The sequence below is a fragment of the Bubalus kerabau genome, chromosome 11 (assembly GCF_029407905.1).
Source record: "Bubalus kerabau isolate K-KA32 ecotype Philippines breed swamp buffalo chromosome 11, PCC_UOA_SB_1v2, whole genome shotgun sequence".
In the NCBI taxonomy this organism is placed as follows: domain Eukaryota; kingdom Metazoa; phylum Chordata; class Mammalia; order Artiodactyla; family Bovidae; genus Bubalus; species Bubalus kerabau.
Genome location: NC_073634.1, coordinates 39621142 through 39644205, shown reverse-complemented (window position 1 = coordinate 39644205; position 23064 = coordinate 39621142). Strand labels below are relative to the sequence as shown.

At 40.7% G+C, this 23064-nt stretch overlaps 1 protein-coding gene across 22 annotated transcripts in view; it reads right to left on the bottom strand.

Moving 5' to 3' along the window:
- ACYP2 (acylphosphatase 2) overlaps nt 1–23064 on the bottom strand; it is a 190171-nt gene that overhangs the window by 141301 nt on the left and 25806 nt on the right. For 2 of the 22 annotated variants that reach the window (XR_008700328.1, XR_008700326.1), the window contains exons 1-2: nt 5662–5987; nt 3849–3958 (exon numbers count right to left, since the gene is read on the bottom strand). The exons of 10 other annotated variants lie outside the window; for them this stretch is intronic. Coding sequence is in view for 1 of the 12 variants with exons in the window: in XM_055540097.1 (XP_055396072.1) it covers nt 5662–5811 (150 nt within the window). In the remaining 11 variants the exon portion in view is untranslated. Of the gene's footprint in view, nt 1–3848; nt 3959–5661; nt 13590–23064 lie in introns of those variants that run through there. 10 more of the 22 variants (XM_055540082.1, XM_055540083.1, XR_008700329.1 and 7 more) reach the window with 9 other exon arrangements.

Here is a 23064-nt window from a genome sequence, read left to right as displayed (position 1 = left end):
TGGTAATTTTTAAAAGTTGGCTTGTTGTTTAGAATTTATTGAAATATTCTACTCTCAAAACAATTGCATCAGCATAGACTGACAAAGACCATTTAGCTGTTATTCTGATTCTTTAAATATCGTCTACCCAACTTTCTTCCCATTGGATTTTCACAACAATCTCATGTACTATAAGATTACAGACATCACTTTTCACCCAAATAATTCGGAACACTGAATTTTAAAACACATTTTCCTACATAAGCATGATGTTACTACTAGACCTAAAAAATTTAGCACTAATTCCTTAATGTTTTTAATACCCATGCTATATTCAAATGCCCCCTATCAGCACCTCAAATATTTTTTACAGCTGGTTTGTCCCAACTAGGTAAAAAATCTGTTTGTGACAGAAATATGGAAAAATATTACAACTGAAAAATCTAGATATAGATGTTCATTATGCTATTCCCTTAATTTTGCGTGCATTTGAAAATTTTCATAATGATATAATTCTTTTAGACATTCTATCTTTGCAAATATGTCTATATACGTGAACAAGGTGGGACGTTTCTAACTCATGCTACTGAGCCCTGTCCTGTTTGATATTGTCATATTTGGACAATTATATAGAAAGGATATTTATCATGTCTCTTAGTTGATGTGTGGGGAATAATGAATGTGTTACATAGCTGAATCAAGATTCAAAAATATAACAAGGACTAGTAAAGAAATGATTGGTGATACACTGGGTATATTTTTATGTTAAGTAAGAGTCAGAGTAGAAGGTCACAGGTCACTAGATATAATGATGAAGAAGGGACCTAAGGAATACCATCTAGCTTTTGTGGCAGCTAGAGCAAATGGAATTGTTGGAGGTATTAACAAAATAGGGTTTTTCCTTTATTAAGAGGGGCTGGTGCCCTCCCTGCCTATGAGCTGTATCTGTGTTTTGTCAGAAGATGCTACCATGGGCACTGTTCCCATGAGCACTCGGGTGGTAAACATGCAAGTAGGGAAGGAGTGGGAGTGACATGGCAAGTGGGGCTACAAAAGCCAAACTGCTATAGAATCTTCAGTTTCCATTGTTGTGGAAGGCAGAGACTATATTACCTTTATATCCACAGTTTCCAGCACTCTGACATAGCAGATACTTCACAGTGTTCATGGAATGAATGAGTGCTTTCCTACAGGCTACAGGCAATAATCTATTCATCAACAGATGTAGAGATGCATAAACAGACTTAGCCATCTGGATGCTCTAAGGCAACACCATGGCCACATGGAATATACACACCTCGGTCTCTTTGGCTGCAACCAAATATCACGTCAATAATTGAGGCTGTACCCAGAGAAGAACATCAACAATGAGGCACCACTGGACCAGGCTCTAATTTTACTGGATGACTGTCTAAACCGGAATGTAAAGCCACAAACATCACAGCAGAGAGGGTCACATGAGTGTGTTTTGGCATTATTAAGACATTGTGTTTTCTACAACAATTTGAGTGGCTCAGACTCTTAATACCGTTACATGGGTTCCAAGGATTTGGGGAAAGATAATATTTTGCAAAATGGCCAGTATGTGTAAACTCATAAGCCTCACAGTTAAATCCTTACCAGTCTGGCTCTGGCTCACTTTTAAAATCTCTCCCAGTCAGAAAGTCTAAACTCCATGGTGGTGGTGGTGTTCAGTCACTCGTCATGTCCGACTCTTTGCGACCCCATGGGCTGCAGCATGCCAAGCTTCCCCATCCCTCACTATCTCCCAGAGTTTGCTCAAACTCATGTCCACTGGGTTGATGATGCCATCCAACCATCTCATCCTCTGTAGTCTGAACTATTTCCACATTCCCATGTGGTTCACTTCTGGAAGTTGCACCCTGGTCCTACCACCCTGTCTTTTATGAAGCTCCCCCTCCACTTCTTCACTCTGCTCTGAATATCCAAATTCTACTCACCCAAAAGTCCAAATCAGACTCCATAATTTTAACCTCCTTTGATCTCTTGAGGGTCTACCACACTTCTCTACCATTTAACAGAATGCTCTCTGTATAGGTAATTAAATTTCATAGGCAACGGTTTTATTTCCTCAGGTAGATTATAATCTCAATGCCAAGAATGTTTAATTTCCCGACGTGCCTAGCACAATGCTTCACGTGGGAGGGGTCCTAAATAAATATGAAGCACTCAATGAATTATTCCAAACATTTGTGAACCACTTCTTTTTGCCTGAAACTTTGTCTAAAACAAACTTCTAGTCTTTCTGGCTTCATCATGCCATGAATAAATTTCTCAGCTAAAAAAATAACTCAATCCTCAAGTGTTCCTGCTGCTGCTATAATAGAGGGTCTCGGAGACAGAACCTGGCAAACAATACCCTCTTGTCGCATTTAATAAGGGTGAGTCACTTTAAACTAGACAAGCGAGCACTGTATTCCAGAAATTGTCTCTTCCCACTGTGACTGAAAATATTCATTGATTTTAGATATATTAAACCATAAACATACTCAGAAATAAGAGGTAACTTTCATACGTGTATATGAGTATGGTTGATACCTTCCATACTCAAAATGTGCTCCATGGATAAACAGAATCCATCTCACTTGGGAGCGTGGATTAGAAATGCAGAGTATCAGGCTCTATCTCAAACTTACTGAATGAGAATCCTGTTTTTTAACAGAAACCCTAGGTGATTTAAAAAGCCTTGAACAAGCCCCAAGTGGGCAGAGCTGTTTGCACTGGAGTTTTTTATGTAGGCTCCCGAGAATATAGGCTTTCTGTCCTTTCGAAATAGTCTATACGCATGGTTCAGCACTTGCCGGACCCCACTGCCAGGGTTTCTCATTTAGTAGGTCTGGGATGGGACCCCAGAATCTCCATTTCTAACCAGCTTCCAGGTGATGCCTGTGGTGATGCTGCTGGTCCAGGAATCACAACCACTGACTCACTTCACCTAAAAATCACATGTTGCATATTCAGGGGATTCTGCTTCAACTGCACTCCCAGGAGAAGGGGGAATATTAAGATAGCAGAGAGAAAAGAGCAAAAGAAGTGGCAGCAAAACGTTTCATTTGTGTTACAGGAAGATAGCAGTTAAACGTTCCTTTGTACACAGTGGGGTAAAAATAGTTGAAGAAATTACTATAGCAACAGCTGTGTTATCCTCTAGGTTTTTCTCTACTAACAATTCAGAAAAGGAAGCCTGTCTTCCCATCTTACAGAAATTGTTTCAACACTGAGCCTTATCAAAAACAAAAGCCATAGGAAACAGATCCCATTCGTTAAGGACTATGAGGTAATAATACAGATTTAAGATGCATTTGAAAATGACTCTGAGGCCTGGATTTGGATTCTTTGGTCAAGCAGTGAAACATAAGTCAGTTTTTTACATCTGTGACTCTAAAACCAGAAAAGGACAGCAGAACGATGTTGAGAACATCTTACCAATTTTTAAACTTTAAAAATAATCTCAGTTCCTATTTAAGAGTCTCAAAATTATAAATAAAACAATGTATGTATGTATAAACCAAAGAGCTCCACCTAGAGTTGAAAAAAAAATATTACTTAATGCACACAAATAGAAAAGCTCCATTCACCCATATCTTATGTATAGTCTTTTTTGTTGATGTTGAAAATAACTATTTTTATGAAATCTTTACAAAAAGGATAACTTTCTGAAATGTGAAATACTGTTAATTAAAGGAGAACTGAGTTTCAAATAATGCTGTAAACTACTTACTTCTAAAAATTTGATAGTAATATTTGTTATTATGGGTGATTTAGAAGCCATTGTATTAAAGCAAAGTATTTGAAAGTTGGGATCATGTTTAAAGCATCATAAAGAAGATTAAAAAATGGATTCTTACCTGAACTTGCTGTGTGACCTTGAGCAGCTCACCCTCCAGCTCTGAATTTTCTCACCATTGAGGATTAAACAAGATCAGTGGTTCTCAGCCTGACTGCACTTTGGAAGTATCTGGGAATATCAAGAAATCGATGCCTGGGTCCTACCCCTAGAGAGTCCAATTTAGTTGTCTACTATAGGGCCTAACCTAGTCGCCTTTGAAAAAGCTCCTGGGTGATTCTAATATGCACAGAGGCTGCTTTGGATCAGCTTGCTCGATTGCACCCCCCAAACCTATTACTCTAGTTAGTGGTTCTTATGCTTCAAGTACTTCAGAGTCACATGGTAGTCTTGTCAAAACACAGATTGCCGGACTCACTGACAGCTCCCCCCAGCCCCCGCTCCCCGCGGCTAGGGCTTCTGATTCTGCGGCGGCCCAAAATTTTGTATTTCTAACAAGTTTCCGGGCTTCCCTCGTGGCTTAGCTGGTAAAGAATCCCCCTGTAATGCTGATACTACTAGTCCAGAGTCATAGTTAGAGAATCTGTTCTACATGGTTACCTCAAAACTACACTTCCCTAACTCCCCAGATTATTCCTCTATTTTATCAAACCACAGTATGATATTGTTAATTAGTCTCCCCGATTCCCGCCTCTCTACCTCCAGTTCTTAGCCTACACCACCAAGTTAATATCCTAACCCCTAAATTCTGTGCTGCTCCCTGACTGAACTTTTTCAATGACTCCCCAGTGCTGAAAGAAGACAAGACCAACTAACACAACATACAGGATTTTCACAATTTGACCCCAAACTTCCTTTCTAATCTCAGTTTCCAATAGTCCCTGACATTTGCCTGCGCTCCAGTCACTTGTATCCAAACACACACAAAGGTTCAGTGCCTTTGTGCCTGGTATTCCCTTCTCCTGGCATGTCCTTATCCCACTTCCTCTTTTCGACATGCATATTCTGTCTGTTCTGTGTGCCAGGACCTGTGCTAGGCTTGGGGAATTCGGGAAGAACAGGAAGACCCCTTCCCTTCAGGAGTCTTGTGATGTGGTGGGCATTGTTGAGCAGTGAACCCACACCATTACCCACCCCCCTCCCTCACTGTATATTTTCTCTATATTATGAGATTTTTGACATCTTAATAAAACCTTTCTGGCTGGAGACAGGCTGCCCCTCCTGGAGGCTTGCCAATTCTTAGACATAGCCCTGAGCTTGCCTTTAATGCAAACTAACCCCTCTGAGCCCTACCCCCTCCATTGGGCCCCGCATCCCAACAGGCAGTAATCCTTTCTCTTAAATATCCCTCAGGCTTCTCAGGTGGCTAGTGGGAAAGAACCCGCCTAGCCACAAACGAGATGCAAGAGATGTGAGTTCCATGCCTGGGTCAGGAAGATTCCCTGGAGTAGAAAATAGCACCCCGCTACAATATTCTTGCCTGGGAAATCCCATGGACAGAGGAGCCTGGCGGGCTACAGTCTATGGGGTTGCAGAGAGTCAGACAGGACTGAGCAACTAAGCACTTACTTAAACGTCCCAGGGCCAGATTCCAGGCAGCTAGGGACAACTCTACAGTCCAAAGCCCTCCAGAATGATTCCAACAGCCAACCCTAAACTTTTCACCCGCCCTGCCTTGCCTTCCTACAGATACCCCCAACAAAGGCTCTGGCCTAAACCTTCCCCTCGCTGCCTCCTGATTCCCCTGCCATTGTCTCTTTGACTGTGCAAGGCATGCCTACCTAGCCTCCAGGACCTGTGAGCATAGTAAACTTTTCTGTGAACTTTAAATAGGTGGCCCCACCAAACTGACCCTCTCATAAAAGAACACTCACCTTGGTTACCATGGCTGGGAAGCTGGTTTCAGCTAGAGATGGCCCATGTTGCACACACGGAAATGCACTGCAGGCTGGTGGGGGCAGGCAGGGGTGGCAGGGAGGTGCGAAGTTTGCTTCCCAGATGAAAGGGAATTGACCCAGGGCCATCCCCTCCCTCCAGCCTTCAGCCACGGTGCTGGAAGTCGGAGCAGTCCTTTTACAACCGTGAGGGAAAAAGATAAGAAAACCCCACAGACCCAGGCCCTGACACTGAGGACCAGCACACAGAATGCAACATCCACTGACCTCCAAGCCCCTTTATATCTAAGAACAAACCCCCTCACCTGTTGGAGCCACTTGCTTTAAACTCGCACTACAGCTGAAAGCATTTTCTGGGGGCGAAGATAGGGGATAGCAAGTAAGTAATTACTAACAGCTGTGCTAGCGATGTGAGGACGCAGAGCACAGGGTGGGGGAGAGCGGAGAGCGGAGAGCGGATAACAGCGTGAGTGGGGGGTAATCAGCGAGGCTTGGAGGTAAGGGAGGCAGAGGGGAGAGGGTCTGAGAGTCCTAAGAGAAGAAAAGCATGGTATGGAGAGGGGACTGAAAGGCCAGTAACAGGGAGAGCGGCCGATGAGGCCGGAGAGGCAAACCCAGGCCCATCCCCTCAAGGTAGGAGGGAGCACCTTCCACCGGCCACCCCAGCTCTCCAGTCCCAGGCTCCTCCCTTGTATCTCCCAACCTGTGCTGAATTCACCTGCTTCCCTCTTTCCCCCAGACAGACACTTTGGACTTTTCACAACACCTTTAACCATTTTGTACCCTCAGCAGGGAGATGGAAAGACACTAAACATTCACTGAATGAAAAAATTATCATGAGAGGCTATTGTAACTGTTTAATCCAGTAAGAGGGCTAATTTATGACTGTTTCTGAGGCCCAGTTCTGCAGTCTAACCCTACCACCCACCCAGTCTGCCATCTTTACATGACTGGATGAGATGCTTGCCCCATTCGAACTTATTGCTGTTAAACTATTAGGTGACCTTCAATGAGCCGGTCAGCTCTACAATTTCCTGACTTTCAAGTATTTTTTAAAAGCACAAAGAGCTTGATGTTAGCACCCCAGCCAAAGAAACAGAAATACTTCTATTAGGCATTGAAATATTATCCATATTTGTTTTTAAATAGCAGGTTTGGAGTGGCTTTATTTAATTTCAATTTCTTAATTTTTATAATTGACTTGATTCACTTAAAATCAGTCCAATTGTTTACTTACAAATTACAAAGGCAAACAAAACTTTCTCATCCATGAGTCCTTATTTGACTCGGTATTTATTTGAAAAATACTTCATAGACTATAATAGAAAGTGAATCACCAAGTTTAAATTTAAAACGCACTCATGTTTAGGAAACAGTTTAAAAATATAGGGCAAAGCACACACTGTGGTCGGGGAGGGCAGCAGGGAGCAGTATTTTAATGGTCTGTGTGCTAAGGCACTCAGTCGTGTCTGACTCTTTGTGACCCCCATGGACTGTAGCCCCCCAGACTTCTCTGTCCATGGGATTCTCCAGGCAAGAGTACTGGAGTGGGTTGTCATTTCCTTCTACAGGGAATGTAAACCATAGGCTTTAGTTAATAAAAATGTATCAACACTGGCCATCAATTGCAGCAAATGTATCACAGTAATGCAAGATGTTAATAACAGAGGAAGTGACTTGGGGAGAGATATATAGGCACTCTCTCTACTTTCTGTTCAATTTTTCTGTAAACCAAAAACTGCTCTAAAAAGTAAAGTCCATTAATTTTTAAAAAATGTGTTGCATTGTGCGTTTATTAAATATGATGAACTAAATTCACATATTTAAAGTGTAAACTTTAAAGCAAAAGTCATGCATCTAAGTACTTTTAATAAAGATTTTATATTGCAGAAGAAAAGCAATGACTTAGAATTTGAGGTCTAAAACCTGATATTAGAACTCTCACTCTACTGTAGATATTTTTCATGTTTCTAGTTTTCCAACAGAGTAACTGATATCAAATAAGTTACATTAAATTTTTTTTCCAAAATTACATCTTCTCAGTGAATTTTTGTTCTTCTGAAAAATGTCTGTCTTCCATATTGCCATAGAACATGTCATGAAAAACACACACACACACAGATAGAACATCTAATGGAACTTTCTTAATAACACTGCTGCTGCTGCTGCTGGGGCTGCTAAGTTGCTTCAGTCGTGTCTGACTCTGTGCGACCCCATAGCTGGCAGCCCACCATCCCTGGGATTCTTCAGGCAAGAACACTGGAGTGGGTTGCCATTGCCTTTTCCAATGCATGAAAGTGAAGTCGCTCAGTTGTGTCCAACTCTTATCGACCCCGTGGACTGCAGCCTACCAGGCTCCTCTGCCCATGGGATTTTCCAGGCAAGAGTACTGGAGTGGGGTGCAATCGCCTTCTCCATCTTAATAACACTATCAGTTTGTAAAAGGATTTAAATGAATCAAGTATAAAAATACTAGCAAAGCATTTTGAGATTCTCAGATGATAAAGTTAGGAAAAACTAGCAAGTCTGTTAACAGAAATTCATGCCACTAATGGTCTGTCAGAGAAAAGTTATTTTTACAAATATTAATTAACTTTGAATCTGACACTATCTAATGATTTATGAAATCCATTGCTTCATTCCCATCCACTTCTGTAACCGCTGGAAATTTAAAACAATGGCATTTCATTGTCAGAGCAAAAGGCTGTTATAATTTGACATTCCATACAAATGCTATTTGTGAAAAAATAAATACAATTATATCGACAAATACATCTATTCTACTTCTGACTCACACTAAACACATTTAAAGTATATATATGTTATCAGCTCTGTACTGAACCATATAATCTTAGCTGGACAGGGTCTTTGAGGCCACCTACACTAACTTAATGCTTCCCAGGTGGTGCAGTGGTAAAGAATCTGCCTGCCAATGCAGGAGATGCAGGAGACTTGGGTTTGAGCCCTTGGTTGGGAAGATCCCCTGGAGGAGGAAATGGCAATCCACTCCAATATTCTTGCCTGGAAAATTCCACGGAGGAGGAGGAAAATTCCAGAGAAGCCTGGCAAGTTACAGTCCACTGGGTTGCAAAGAGTTGGACACGACTGAGTGACTGAGCACACACACTCACAGCACATACTACCTTACTATCCAATGAGTTAGATCTTCTATAACACCCTTGACTCTTCTCTATACCAGGAGTCTGAAACACTTTCTGTCAAAGACCTGATAGTAAACACCTTGTGTCCATCCAGTCTCTGTTGCAAATGCTCATCACTGCCTTTGTAGCACAAAAACAACAGCAGACAAAACAGGAACAAATGGACATGGCTGTGCCCCCAATCTGGAGAAGGCAATGGCACCCCACTCCAGTACTCTTGCCTGGAAAATCCCACGGACGGAGGAGCCTGGTGGGCTGCAGTCCATGGGGTCGCGAAGAGTCAGACACGACTGAGCGACTTCGCTTTACTTTTCACTTTCATGCATTGGAGAAGGAAATGGCAACCCACTCCAGTATTCTTGCCTAGAGAATCCCAGGGACGGGGGGCCCTGGTGGGCTGCCATCTATGGGGTCACACAGAGTTGGACACGACTGAAGTGACTTAGCAGTAGCAGTGCCCCCAATAAACTTTTATTTATAAAACAGAGAGTAGACCAGATCTGGCCAGAAGGCCACAGTATGCCAATGCCTGATAGAGATCCCTCCCAGTTACTGATAAAATTCCATTAGATATGTTTGACACCTTCAGAGGAAAATTCTCTGCTGGGGTGACTGAAATAAGCAAATTCACCCATTGCTATAAATAAATATTGCCTTCTGAAACAACACAGAACATCTATCCTTTGCCTTGTATCAGTCCTCCAAGTACTTGAAGTAAACGATCACAATTCCCTCAAGTAGTACTTTCTTCAGTCTAAATACCCCCATGCCGTCAAGCATTCCTTCTATTATGACCCAGTTTTCCAGACCACGTGACCAACTGATCATCCTGTTGTATACATACCCGAGTCCATTACCCTTTGAAGTGCAGAGTAGAGATACATGACATATGGTTTTCAAAATATGCAGTAATCAAGATGGAATTTTAATTTTAGAATTTGGCTCACTGTCTCCAAATACAAATGTTTTTAGTTTCCTGGGGGTTTTGTTTCGACAAAATTACTATTTAGTCTTTAAGAAAAATATATTTTGTGTAGATATGGCCAAAGGTTAATGCCCAGTGTCATAACTCTATATATTAATTTTAAATGATTACCAAGAAATAGAAAGTATTTTTTGTTTCATTTTGAAACCAAAAAAAGTGGGCTTAATAAAGCGATGAATTCGAAATGGTTCCTACACATCAAAAAATGTTGGCAGAACTTACCTCTACAATTGGAATCATAGTGCAATTTACAAAAGAAAACCATCAATCATTTTTTCAGAGAAAATGAAACACAGAAGAGGAAGAAAACACACACACACAAACACACACATCTGCAGTGTGTCCTTGGATGTTTCTGGCCTGTTAGCAAGAACAGGACATGGTTGCTATAGTCAGAGCCAGGATAAACCTCTAAATGATGGTCCTTGTTTTATTTCACATTTCAATAACTTGGGAAGAAAACATATCCATGTTTTAAAAGACAATTTAGTTCTAATTTCCATGACTTATTATCATAGCATTCTAAAAAATGTTTTAATAACTAGAAAAAATAATTTCATATTTATACAGCTATAAATGCACTACATTTGGTCTGACTTTATCACCCATTTCTGTAACTTACTGTACTTTAATATTTTGATCATTCAGTACCTTAAAAAGTATATTGCACATAGTAGATGCTAGAGGAGTAAATTCATTGTTTAAAGTATAAATATTTTTATTTGTACCAACATCACAATTTATGTTTGTTAAGTCTGATTTAAACTCTCTGGTGTCTGCTTCCTGCTTGCTTTATCATCACAAAAGCTCTCCCTGGGTAATCCCATCCATGTACAAGACTGCAAATACTATCCACATACAGATGACAACCAAACTTGTTTCTCCAGCCCAGTTTCTCTGCAGGGATGACCCACATATCTGAGAGCCTAGTGGCACTTCCACCTGGCAGTCCAACCACCACTAAGACAGCGCGAGCAAAGATGGAACACCCTGGGTGATCTCATGAATGTGTGCTGATTACTCATTAGGTACCATGTGCTGTGCTCAGCGCTCCATACAGATTTTCTCACTTAATCTTCACAGTGCAGTTAAACATGGCATTTCCTTTCACCTGAAACCCCATTCAAATGATAGCATCCAAAATATGAAATATGTAACCAACATCATTCATTAACTGCCTAGTATCCATCCCCTTGCCCATCTTCCTGGATGAATTGGAACAACAATTTGTTCAGAGTATCAACATGTCAAACCAATTTCTTAGTCTTCTTTGCAGCAAGGAGTAACTATAGGACCATATAGGAGCCAGTCTGTTTTGGGAAGTTCAGGAAACAGCACAATCCTTATTCTTTCCTTCCTTCCTCCTGACTTAATAGTGGATATTATGTGCAGCTTCACTTTTTCATTTTTTTGACCATCAGGGAAAGGCCAAGAGAAGCACAGAGACACTAGCCTTCATATCACTGAGCTATTGAACCAAGGCCAGTAATCATCTACCTCCATACTTGTTACTGAGAAAAATGAACTCCTGTATGTTACAAACATTTTCAGTATGGTTTTCTACCAACCCACTGCTGAAAACAGTCCTGTTAGATACAAAACTGTAATGTGAATTAGAGACTTCAACATACTAGAATGAAAGCAAGAGGAAACAAACTAGAAGAAAGAGCAAACAAACCAGGAGGAAGAGCAACTGCACAGAAAAACAAAGGATGTTACAGCCCAAATGTTTGCAGTGTGTTAGTTGCTCAGTTGTGTCTGACTCTTTGAGACCCCATGGACTGTTGCCCACCAGGGCTCTTCCGTCCACTGGATTTCCCAGGCAAGCATACTGGAGTGGGTAGCCATTTCCTCCTCCAGAGAATTTTCCCAACCCAGGAATCAAACCAATGTCTCCTGCACTGCAGTCAGATTCTTTACTATCTGAGCCACCTGGGTAGCAAAACCAACGGAAACAAGTTGACTTACTTCATAGAACCCATGGAAGACTGGGGATTTGGAGGCACCAAGGCACCAAAGTGCTTCACTCAATATGCCAACAAATTTGGAAAACTCCGCAGTGGCCACAGGGCTAGAAAAGGTCAGTTTTCATTCCAATCCCAAAGAAGGGCAAAGCCAAAGAATGTTTAAACAACCACACAATTGCACTCATTTCAAATGCTGGCAATACTCAGAATCCTTCAAGCTAGGCTTCAGCAGTAGGTGAATCAAGAACTTCCAGATGTATAGGCTGGATTTAGAAAAGGCAGGAATCAGAGATCAAATTGCCAACATCCACTGGATCACAGAAAAAGCAAGAGAATTCCAGAAAAATATCTACTCTGCTTCACTGACTACATTAAAGCCTTTGACTGTGTGGATCATAACAAACTGGAAAATTCTTCAAGAGGTGGGAATACCTGAACTCCTTACCTGCCTCCTGAGAAACCTGTATGCAGATCAAGAGGCAACAGTTAGAACCAGACAGGGAACAACAGACTGGTTCAAAATTGGGAAAGGAGTACATCAAGGCTATATATTGTCATCCTGCTTATTTAACTTATATGCAGGGTACATCATGTGAAATGCTGGGCTGGATGACTCACAAGCTGGAATCAAGATTTCTGGGAGAAATATCAACAACCTTAGATATGCAGATGATACCACTTTAATGGCAGAAAGTGAAGAGGAACTAAAGAGCCTCTTGATGAAGGTGAAAGAGGAGAGTGAAAAGGCTGGCTTAATACTTTACATTCAATAACACTGACATCATGGCATCTGGTCGCATTGTTTTATGGAAAATGTAAAAGTGGTGGAAGAGTGGAAACCATGACATATTTTCTTTTCTTGGGTTCCAAAATCACAGCAGATGGTGACTGCAGCCATGAAGTTAAAAAACGTTTGTTCCTTGGAAGAAAAGCGATGACAAACTTAGACAGTGTATTAAAAAGCAGAGACATTGTTTTGCCAACAAAGGTCCATATAGTCAAAGCTATGGATTTTTCCAGTAGTCATGTATGGATATGAGAGTTGGATCATAAAGGCTCAGCACCAAAGAACAGATGCTTTCAAACTGTAGTGCTGGAGAAGGATCTTGAGAATCCCGTGAACTGCAAGGAGATCAAACAGGTCAATCCTAAAAGAAATTAGTCCTAAATATTCACTGGAAAGACTGATGCTCAAGTTGAAGCTCTAATACTTTGGCCACCTCATGCAAAGAGCTGACTCACTGGAAAAGACCCTGATGCTGGGAAAGATTGAGGGCAGGAGAAGAAGGGAGTGACAGAGGATGAATGGTTGCGTGGTATCACTGACTCAACAGACATGAGTTTGAGCAAGCTCCGAGAGACTTGAGTGAAGGACTGGGAAGCCTGGTGTGCTGCAGTTCATGGGGTGGTTGAGAGCCAGTCATGACTTAGAGATTAAACAACAACAACAAGGACTGCAGAAGACAAGACCTAAAGATTTAGCATTTGGAGCTCCCAAACAAAAAGTCAGCTCTCCATCGGTCACCACCATTCCTCAAGTCAACAAGTCTGCAATTACATGTTTGAAAATCTCCTTAAAAATCTGTTTATTCTTGGCTGTCTGTTCATATTTATGAGAAAGTCACTGAAATATAATTGTAGGGGAAGGCTGGATATGAAAGAGAGAAGCAAAACAATCAGAAAAAAAAAGACAAGGAGGGGTGAAAGGAAAAAAAGAGAAACTTAGAGAAAACAAAAACAAAGCAAAAAGCAGAAGAAAACTGCAAAATCACATTTTCCTCAGAGAAATATGAAAAAAAAAAAAAAAAAAAACCCAAGAACAAGGCACTATGAGGTAGAACAATCAAAATATTGCAGCAGAAACAAACAAAACTAATGGAAGTTTAGAAGATGAAGTTGAGACAATTTCCCAGAAAATGAAGTTTGGAGACTAGGTGAGAAAAGTCAAAAATTAGAGGATCAGGGCCACATAGAAATCTCAAAAGACGAGAACCATGAAGTGAGAGAGAGGAACTTCCCCTGAGGTCAAGTGGTTAAAAATGCGCCTTCTAATGCAGGGGATTTGGGTTCAATCCCTGATCAGGGAACTAAGATCCCACATGCTGTGGGGCAATTAAGCCTGCATACTGCAACAAATGAAGCCCACAACTAAAGAAAGCCCGCATGCCACAACGAAGACTCAGTGAAGCCAAAAAAAAATTTTTTTAAATAGTGAGGGAGAAAGAAATTGTCAAAGGAAAACAATTCTTCTCTAAGAGCCCAACATCTAAAGTGGAATTAAAACATTCATGAAGGTAGATGATTGTGAAAATGCAGAAAAAGAGGATGAAATTGAACATCTAAAAAGTTTTCTGATAGGAACAAACAGGTGTGGCTCCCAAACCTTTGTATGAAAATGACATCAAATCTCTCAACACAAGAAGTCACGGAACTGTGCCTTCATAGTTCTGAATGGAAGATGATTTGGGGCATAAGATTTTATAACTCCAGCAACCGAGTATGAGGGCAGATGAAGGCAGGCAAGGACAAAAACTTTTTGTCTCTGCCGGGAGCCGGCATATTGCATATTGAGTGCATATTGCATATTGAGTGCAGCACTTTCCACAGCATCATCTTTCAGGATCTGGAATAGTTCAACTGGAATTCTATCACTGCCGGGAGCCAGCGTGAGGAACTCCGCCCATGACAAAGGTCATGAGGAAGGAGGCTCGGCATACGCAAAGGCGGGATCGAGCCTCAGGAGTCCCCCTGGAAATTCTCGAGCATCTACCCCCCAAACCAGAGTCTGCCTACTTTCTGCTTTGTGCTTTCACCTACACCTCTGACTTTACGGGGGGCTGTCCCCCACTACCTCTCTCTGAAAAAAGAATTAGCTTACAGCTCCAGTTAATAATTCCTGGGTGTGACAGTGTTTCAACCTAAAAACTCCTTTGGAAATCCTCTAGCCTGCCTGAATAGGTTTTTCCGGCCACAAGTGATTGTTCAGAGCCTCCCAACTGTGAGAGGCAGGAGATGTTCTAAACTGCCTAAACACAGATTCCTTTGAGTAGTTAAAAGATTGATTAGAAATTGTATTGGTGAAGGGTTTTTCACCTGTTGGGCAACTGTTTGCTGCTAAGTCTCCAAACTCCTTACCTACTGTGTCCTTGGCAGTGTATTGATTGATATAATGGGTGTATAGAAATGTAAAATGCAGCTTTGTCCAATGCTTTTTTGGAGGCTGGTGCCTGACTTTGGAATAATCACCTTTAGAGAAAAATAAGTTTCTTAAAATGTTAACAGGCCTCCGGGCCAGAAGATGATGTAATTCACTTGAACTTTTGCATATGGTAAGTTTGAAAGCCTGGCTTCGAATAGGACCAGGAATTGCTGTCCTTGCATGACTCCACCCCTTCCCCCATTATCCTCTATGCACAACTTAAGGTATAAAAACTACTTTGGAAAATAAAGTGCGGGCCTTGTTCACTGAAACTTGGTCTCCCCATGTCGCTCTCTCTCTCAAGTTCTGGCTGAGTCTCCATCTGGAGCACGGAACCCGCCATGCTTGCTAATTATGCCTGGGCTTCTAAGATCCGACCGGGGAGGCCTCAGTGTCTCCTCTCCTTCGGGACGCCTGAGGCCTACGTAAGTGGTGCAAACTTCTTGTCTTGAAGTTTTATTGGTCTCCCGCGTAAACCAAGCTACTTCAGCCTCTTTTCTCCACTGAATTTTCCTACTGAGCTATCCTCATTCTATTATTCTTTATATCCCTAATTAACGTTTAATTAAGCAGTTGTTTCCTGACCCTCGCCTATGCCGTCTCTCCTTCGAATACCCTGGATCAGCCGGGGCTGGATCCCGGCAGTCTCTTAGGAACCTTTTGGGGGGAAGCATATGGAGAATTAGGTTTCAACAAAATAAGGGACTAAATCACTAAAATAAGGGACTAAAGGGAATGAAAACACGTGACTAAGGAAAAGAGAAACCCACTCTATGAAATAGGCAAGGCACTAAACACCAGAATGACTGCTGTTTAGGAAGAGAGGAAGACAAGCTTCTGGGGAAAAGTATAACTGATAGGTTATAAGATGCACTTGGACATTTGGAGGTAGATCTTCTCTGGGGGTTAGAAAAATAGTTTGATAGGTATATGGAGTTTCTTTTAGAGAAAAACAGTAAAGTGTTAGATTGAACAACATGAAATTTCCGTTTTGTAGTTCCAAATTTTGTCCAACATTGGCTATTTTATATGGTTCAATGTAACTTACAAGTATGTAACATGATGCAGGAAATCTGCATCAAAAACTCTAACAATAACAAAAGAAAATTTGGAGGAATATGTTAAATAAGAATGTCAGATATCGTTATTGAAACTAGGTAACAGACACATAGGGTTGGTTCATTGTCCTGTATGTATTTGAATATCCCATAAGAAAAAGGAGTAAAAACAAAAGAAAGAAAGAAAATCATGACAACAGAAAACGTGCAAAAGTTCAATAATCTTTCAAACAGCTGGAGGGATTTCCACTTAGCAATGCTCAGATGAAATACAGTTACGGGACCACTGGACACAAAAAGAAAATGTCAATGAAGGCCCATCTACACTAGACCATCACTCACAGTGGGTCAGGCAATGTCAGGGATGTTTCCCATCCCCCATTCCATCCTTGAGAGCGTCCCAGGTGGCACAGTGGTAAAGAATCTGCCTGCCAATGCAGGAGACATGGGTTTGATCCCTGGATGGGAAAGATCCCCTGGAGTAGGAAATAGCAAGCCATTCCAGTATTCTTGCCTGGAAAATCCCATGGACAGAGGAGCCTTGCGGGCTACAGTCCACAGAGTCTCAAAGAGTTTGACATGACTTAGCTACTGAGCATGACGGCAGCAATTCCACCCCGTCCTTTATGTGTTGACTCCAGTGATTCTAGGATTGCTCTGCACAACACAATAGTACTGACAGCTTAGATCTAACGTTGAATAAGGCGATCATTTTTCACTGCCCATCAGTTTCCTCCCAGTTCATTTCTCTTCCTGTCCAAACCAGATTCCAGGATTCATCATTCTATTCATACCCTGTAAATACTCTTAAGTCTTGGCTCTCTCATTTCTGGTCTTTGTAGCTGGCAACAACCAGACCTGGAATGAACCCTACCTCCTGCCTTCTCTGCATCTGTACACAGAGAACTAAATATTACTGGAGAAAATCACTTAAACCAATTGACAGGCTTAATGTTATATTTATTATTGCAAATCACATACTGGCAAGTTTACTCTTGTTGCTGTTTTAAATGCAGCTACGTAACTTGAAACAAAGTGTAAAAAAAGAAAGAAAGTGTAAAACCATCAGCCAATCTCAAAACAAAGCAATGGATGCCAAAACACTGTCATGGCATCCACAAGGAACTGAAAAAAATAAATGGCAAGTTAGAATTCTACTCACAGCAAAGATATTTTTCAAGAATGAAGGTAAAATATAAAAACATGGAGACAAAAAAAAATCTAAAACAGTTTTGAATCACCAGTAGGCCTAAATTAAAGAAAATACTAAAGAACTTTCTTTTGGCGGAATGGAAATATTCCTACACAGATGCCCAGAGAATTTAGGAGGGAAAGGAGCAACAAAAATGGCAAATATATGGAAAAATCCCCCAAATACTGACTTTTAAAAATAATGTCTTATGAGATCTACAATATAAAATTAAAATATACCACAAGAGCATCCAAATAAACAGGAAGATAAATGGACGTAAAAGATTCTATAGATCTAGCACAGTTGGAAAAGAGAGTAAAGACACAAATTAATATCAAATTTTGATAAGTTATAGTTGTATGTTCTATCTCCAGGGAAAGAACTAGTAAAAGAAATAGAATATACAACTTCTAAACTAATAGAGAAAAAAAGTAGAATATTAAAAAACAGGCAATTCAAATGAAGGCTAGGAAGAGGAAACAACACAGAACTGATAAAGCAAGTGGAAAGGACATAGTAAGATACAAATTTAATTCTAAATATGTCAGTAATTCCATTAAGCTTAAATGGACTAAATAGCCTAATTTAAAAACAAAGGTTATATGACTACATAAAGAAACAAAACTCAACAATATGCTGTTTACAATGGACACATATAAAACATAATGAGAAAGAAACATTGAAAATAAAACAATGGGAAAAATTCTTTGCAAATATATTTAGAAATTAAACGCATATAACTCTATTAATATCAGGCAAACACACACACACACAAAGTAACTTTAAGGCAAAAACATGATTAAAGATAGAAACACTACAATGATAAAAGGCTTAAGTCACCAGGAGACTACAAGTCTAAATTTGCACATGTCAAATATTGACAACATGGACTAAAAATACTATACATTTGTATATATAGTATTCTGTCAATTTATATATATATCAGTTTATATTTTTGTCAATATATTTATATATATTTATATATATCTCTCTATATATATTTATATATTTATTTATATATATTTATTTATATCTCTACCAGATAATATATATATATGTGTATGTGTGTGTGCATATATATATATATATATATATATATATACACACACATATATATATATAAGTTTAGTTGCTCAGTCATGCCCGACTCTTTGCAACCCCAGGGACTGTAGCCTGCCAAGCACCTCTGTCCATGAAATTCTCCAGGCAAGAATATTGGAGTGGGTAGCCATTTCCTTTTCCAGGGGATCTTTCCAACCCCGGGATGGAACCTGGGACTCCTGCATTGCAGGCAGATTCTTTATACTCTGAGCCACCAGGTAAGCTCCAGTATACTAATATTTAAATATACTTAGTCTATGGGGTTGCAAGAGTCAGACATGACTGAGCAACTAAACAACAAAAGTAGTACCTACAAAAAAGCTTATATCAAGTGTACTGTTTACAAGTAAAATGTTGACAGTGTGATATCAGGAACAAGACACAGATGCCAGTAATCACTCCTGCTTCTGCTCAATATTGTACTTAAAGCCCTAATCAGTTTAGAGAGCAAGGAAAAGAAATAAAATGTGAAAGAATAGGAAAGTAAAAAATAAAACTCTCATTATCCTCAGATGATAAATATACAAAATTCCAAAGAATCTTCATGTAAATTATTGCAGTCAACAAGTAGGTCTAGAAAAGTCTCTGAAAATAAGGTAATACACAAAACTCAATTGTATTTCTATATTTTAGCAACAAACATAAAAAATGCTTTAAAAGGTCACATTTATAATAGCATCAAAACTACCAAATACCTCAGGGGGAAATATGTAAGACCTTTATGCAGAAAATTATCATATACTATTGAGAGAATTAAAGAAAAAATAAATGAGAGATTTATCATATTTATGACATAAATTCTAACTAAATTTATCTAAAAACTCAGTGCAATCCCAGTCAACAAGTTATTTTGTGGAACTTGATCTAAAACTTACATGGTAATGAAAGGCACTGAAATAGCCAACACAAAGTTAATGAAGCGTGAGTTAGAATAACTTGTCTACCAGATGCCAGGACTTAGGAGAAAGCTACAAAAACTAATATGGCAAGGCAGTGATGCAAAGATAGATAAATAGGCCAATGAAACTGAATAAAGAATCCTGAAACAGACCCATGCATATGACCCACGGACACTTGATCCAAGGTGATACTACAGGAAAAAGAGATTTCAGTTCAGTTCAATTCAGTTCAGTCGCTCAGTCGTGTCCGACTCTTTGCGACCCCATGAATCGCAGCACGCCAGGCCTCCCTGTCCATCACCAACTCCCGGAGTTCACCCAGACTCTCGTCCATTGAATCAGTGATGCCATCCAGCCATCTCATCCTTTGTCGTCCCCTTCTCCTCCTGCCCCCAATCCCTCCCAGCATCAGAGTCTTTTCCAATGAGTCAACTCTTCGCATGAGGTGGCCAAAGTACTGAATTTCAGCTTTAGCATCATTCCTTCCAAAGAACGCCCAGGGCTGATCTCCTTTAGAATGGACTGGTTGGCTCTCCTTGCAGGCCAAGGGACTCTCAAGAGTCTTCTCCAACACCACAGTTCAAAAGCATCAATTCTCCAGCGCTCAGCCTTCTTCACAGTCCAACTCTCACATCCATACATGACCACAGGAAAAACCATAGCCTTGACTAGAGTTGGCAAAGTAATGTCTCTGCTTTTGAATATGCTATCTAGGTTGGTCATAACTTTTCTTCCAAGGAGTAAGTGTCTTTTAATATCATGGCTGCAATCACCATCTGCAGTGATTTTTGAAGCCCAGAAAAATAAAGTCTGACTGTTTCCACTGTTTCCCCATCTATTTCCCATGAAGTGATGGGACTGGATGCCATGATCTTTGTTTTTTGAATGTTAAGCTATAAGCCAACCTTTTTAAATCTCCATTTTCACTTTCATCAAGACGCTTTTGAGTTCCTCTTCACTTTCTGCCATAAGGGTTGTATCATCTGCATATATGAGGTTATTGATATTTCTCCCAGCAATCTTGATTCCAGCTTGTGCTTCTTCCAGCCCAGAGTTTCCCATGATGTACTCTGCATATAAGTTAAATAAACAGGGTGACAATATACAGCCTTGACATACTCCTTTTCCTATTTGGAACCAGTCTGTTGTGCCATGTCCAGTTCTAACTGTTGCTTCCTGACCTGCATACAGGTTTCTCAAGAGGCAGGTCAGGTGGTCTGGTATTCCCATCTCTTTCAGAATTTTCCACAGTTTATTGTGATCCACACAGTCAAAGGCTTTGGCATAGTCAATAAAGCAGAAATAGATGTTTTTCTGGAACTCTCTTGCTTTTTCCATGATCCAGTGGATGTTGGCAATTTGATCTCTGGTTCCTCTGCCTTTTCTAAAACCAGCTTGAACATCAGGAAGTTCACGGTTCACATATTGCTGAAGCCTGGCTTGGAGAATTTTGAGCATTACTTTACTAGCATGTGAGATGAGTGCAATTGTGCGGTAGTTTGAGCATTCCTTGGCATTGCCTTTCTTAGGGATTGGAATGAAAACTGACCTTTCCCAGTCCTGTGGCCACTGCTGAGTTTTCCAAATTTGCTGGCATATTGAGTGCAGCACTTTCACAGCATCCTCTTTCAGGATTTGAAGTAGCTCAACTGGAATTCCATCATCTCCACTAGCTTTGTTCGTAGTGATGCTTTCTAAGGCCCACTTGACTTCACATTCCAGTATGTCTGGCTCTAGGTCAGTGATCACACCATCGTGATTATCTGGGTCGTGAAGATCTTTCAACCCATACATTTATATATTATGCATTTTTCTATGTATGTGTTATAGGTGAAAGTCACTCAGCTGTGTCCACCTTTTTTGCAACCCATGGACAGTAGCCCCCAGGCTCCTCTTTGATGGGTATTCTCCAGCCAAGGATACTGGAGTGGGTTGCCATGCCCTCCTCCAGGGGGTCTTCCTAACCCAGGGATTGAACCCAGGTCTCCTGCATTGCAGGCAGATTCTTTACCAACTGAGCTACCTGGGAAGCCCCTTGTATGTGTTATAGTTCATTATTAAAAAAAAACACACGAGCATATTGATGATTAAAAGTAATGACAGTAAAGTAATACAGAAGAATAAAATCGCTACAAACTACTACTACACTGCTGCTGCTGCTAAGTCGCTTCAGTCGTGTCCGACTCTGTGCGACCCCAGAGACGGCAGCCCAGGCTCCCCCGTCCCTGGGATTCTCCAGGCAAGAGCACTGGAGTGGGTTGCCATTTCCTTCTCCAATGCATGAGAGTGAAAAGTGAAAGTGAACTCGCTCAGTTGTGTCCGACTCTTAGCGACCCCACGGACTGCAGCCCACCAGGCTCCTCCGTCCATGGGATTTTCCAGGCAAGAGTACTGGAGTGGGTGGCCACTGCCTTCTCTGACTATTACACTAAATAAAAGAAACCAAGTTAGTGTATAACCAATTACACTAAATTTGAAGGACTGAATTCTACCACTCAAAGAGAAAAATTTTCAAAATGTGTTAAACAACTAAACATAGCTCTATGTTGTTTATAAAAAGCACCCTTAAAATCATCAAGAAAGGATAAAAATATAAAGGTAAGCATAGAAAAACAAAAGAAATGTAAATTTAAAAGACGGGGTAGCAAGGTAGAAATTAAAAGTATTAAAATGTATAAAGACAAGCAATACATAATGAAAAAGACACTGTTTATGAAGATGACACAAGTTATAAGTCTGTATGTATCAAACACAACAGCAAAAAAATAAAATTAAATTGCACTGATAATGATGAAAATAGTTATACAGAAAGAGTTTGATACACTTCTTTCATGGGAATTCCTTGTCAATCCAGTGATTAAGACTCCACACTTTTACTGCCAAGGGCCTGGGTTTGATCCCTGGTCAGGAAACTAAAATCCCACAAGTCCCATGGTGCGGGGAAAAAAAAAAAAAATACACCTTTTTCACAATTAAATGGATTTAGTTGTCAAAGAATGGAATAATATAATCAACACATTCACAAATAAAGGGATAACTAGCTAGCCACATAGATAGACGGACATATAGATATGAAACCTTTTTGGGTCTTTCTTACAGCTAGCATTGTTAGGTATCTCCCTAACAGCCATTCCTGTCTCTCTCCCTTAAAAAAAAAAAAATATTTATTTATTTATTGGCTGTATTGGGTCTTCATTGATGCTCGGCTTGTCTCTAGTTGCGGTGAGCAGAGGCTACTCTTCATTGCAGTGCAGGGCTTCTCACTGCAGTGGCTTCTCTCGTTGCAGAGCACAGGCTCTAGGTACACGCGCTTCAGTAGCTGTGGCTCATGGGCTCTAGAGCACAGGCTCAATAACTGTGGTGCACAGGCTTAGGTGCTCAGAGGCATGTAGAAATTTCCAGATTAGGGATTGAACCCATGTCTCCCGCATTGGCAGGTGGATTCTTTACCACTGAACCACCAGGGAAGCTGTCTCTTCCTTCTTGATACCAAATCCTACTTTTTAGAAGGAAAGCTAAAAATGCTAAAGTGAAAGTGAAGTCGCTCAGTGGTTTCCGACTCTTAGTGACCCCATGGACTGCAGCCCACCAGGCTTCTCCATCCATGGGATTTTCCCGGCAAGAATACTGGAGTGGGTTGCCATTTCCTTCTCCAGGGGAATCTTCCTAACCCAGGGATCGAACCCTGGTCTCCTGCACTGCAGGCAGACTCTTTACCACCTGAGCCACCAGGGAAGCTAGATAAAGATGCTAGATACTTCCCTAACACCACTTGCAGCCAGGGCACAGGCCTGAGACCTTGCTCTGTCCAGTGGGACCT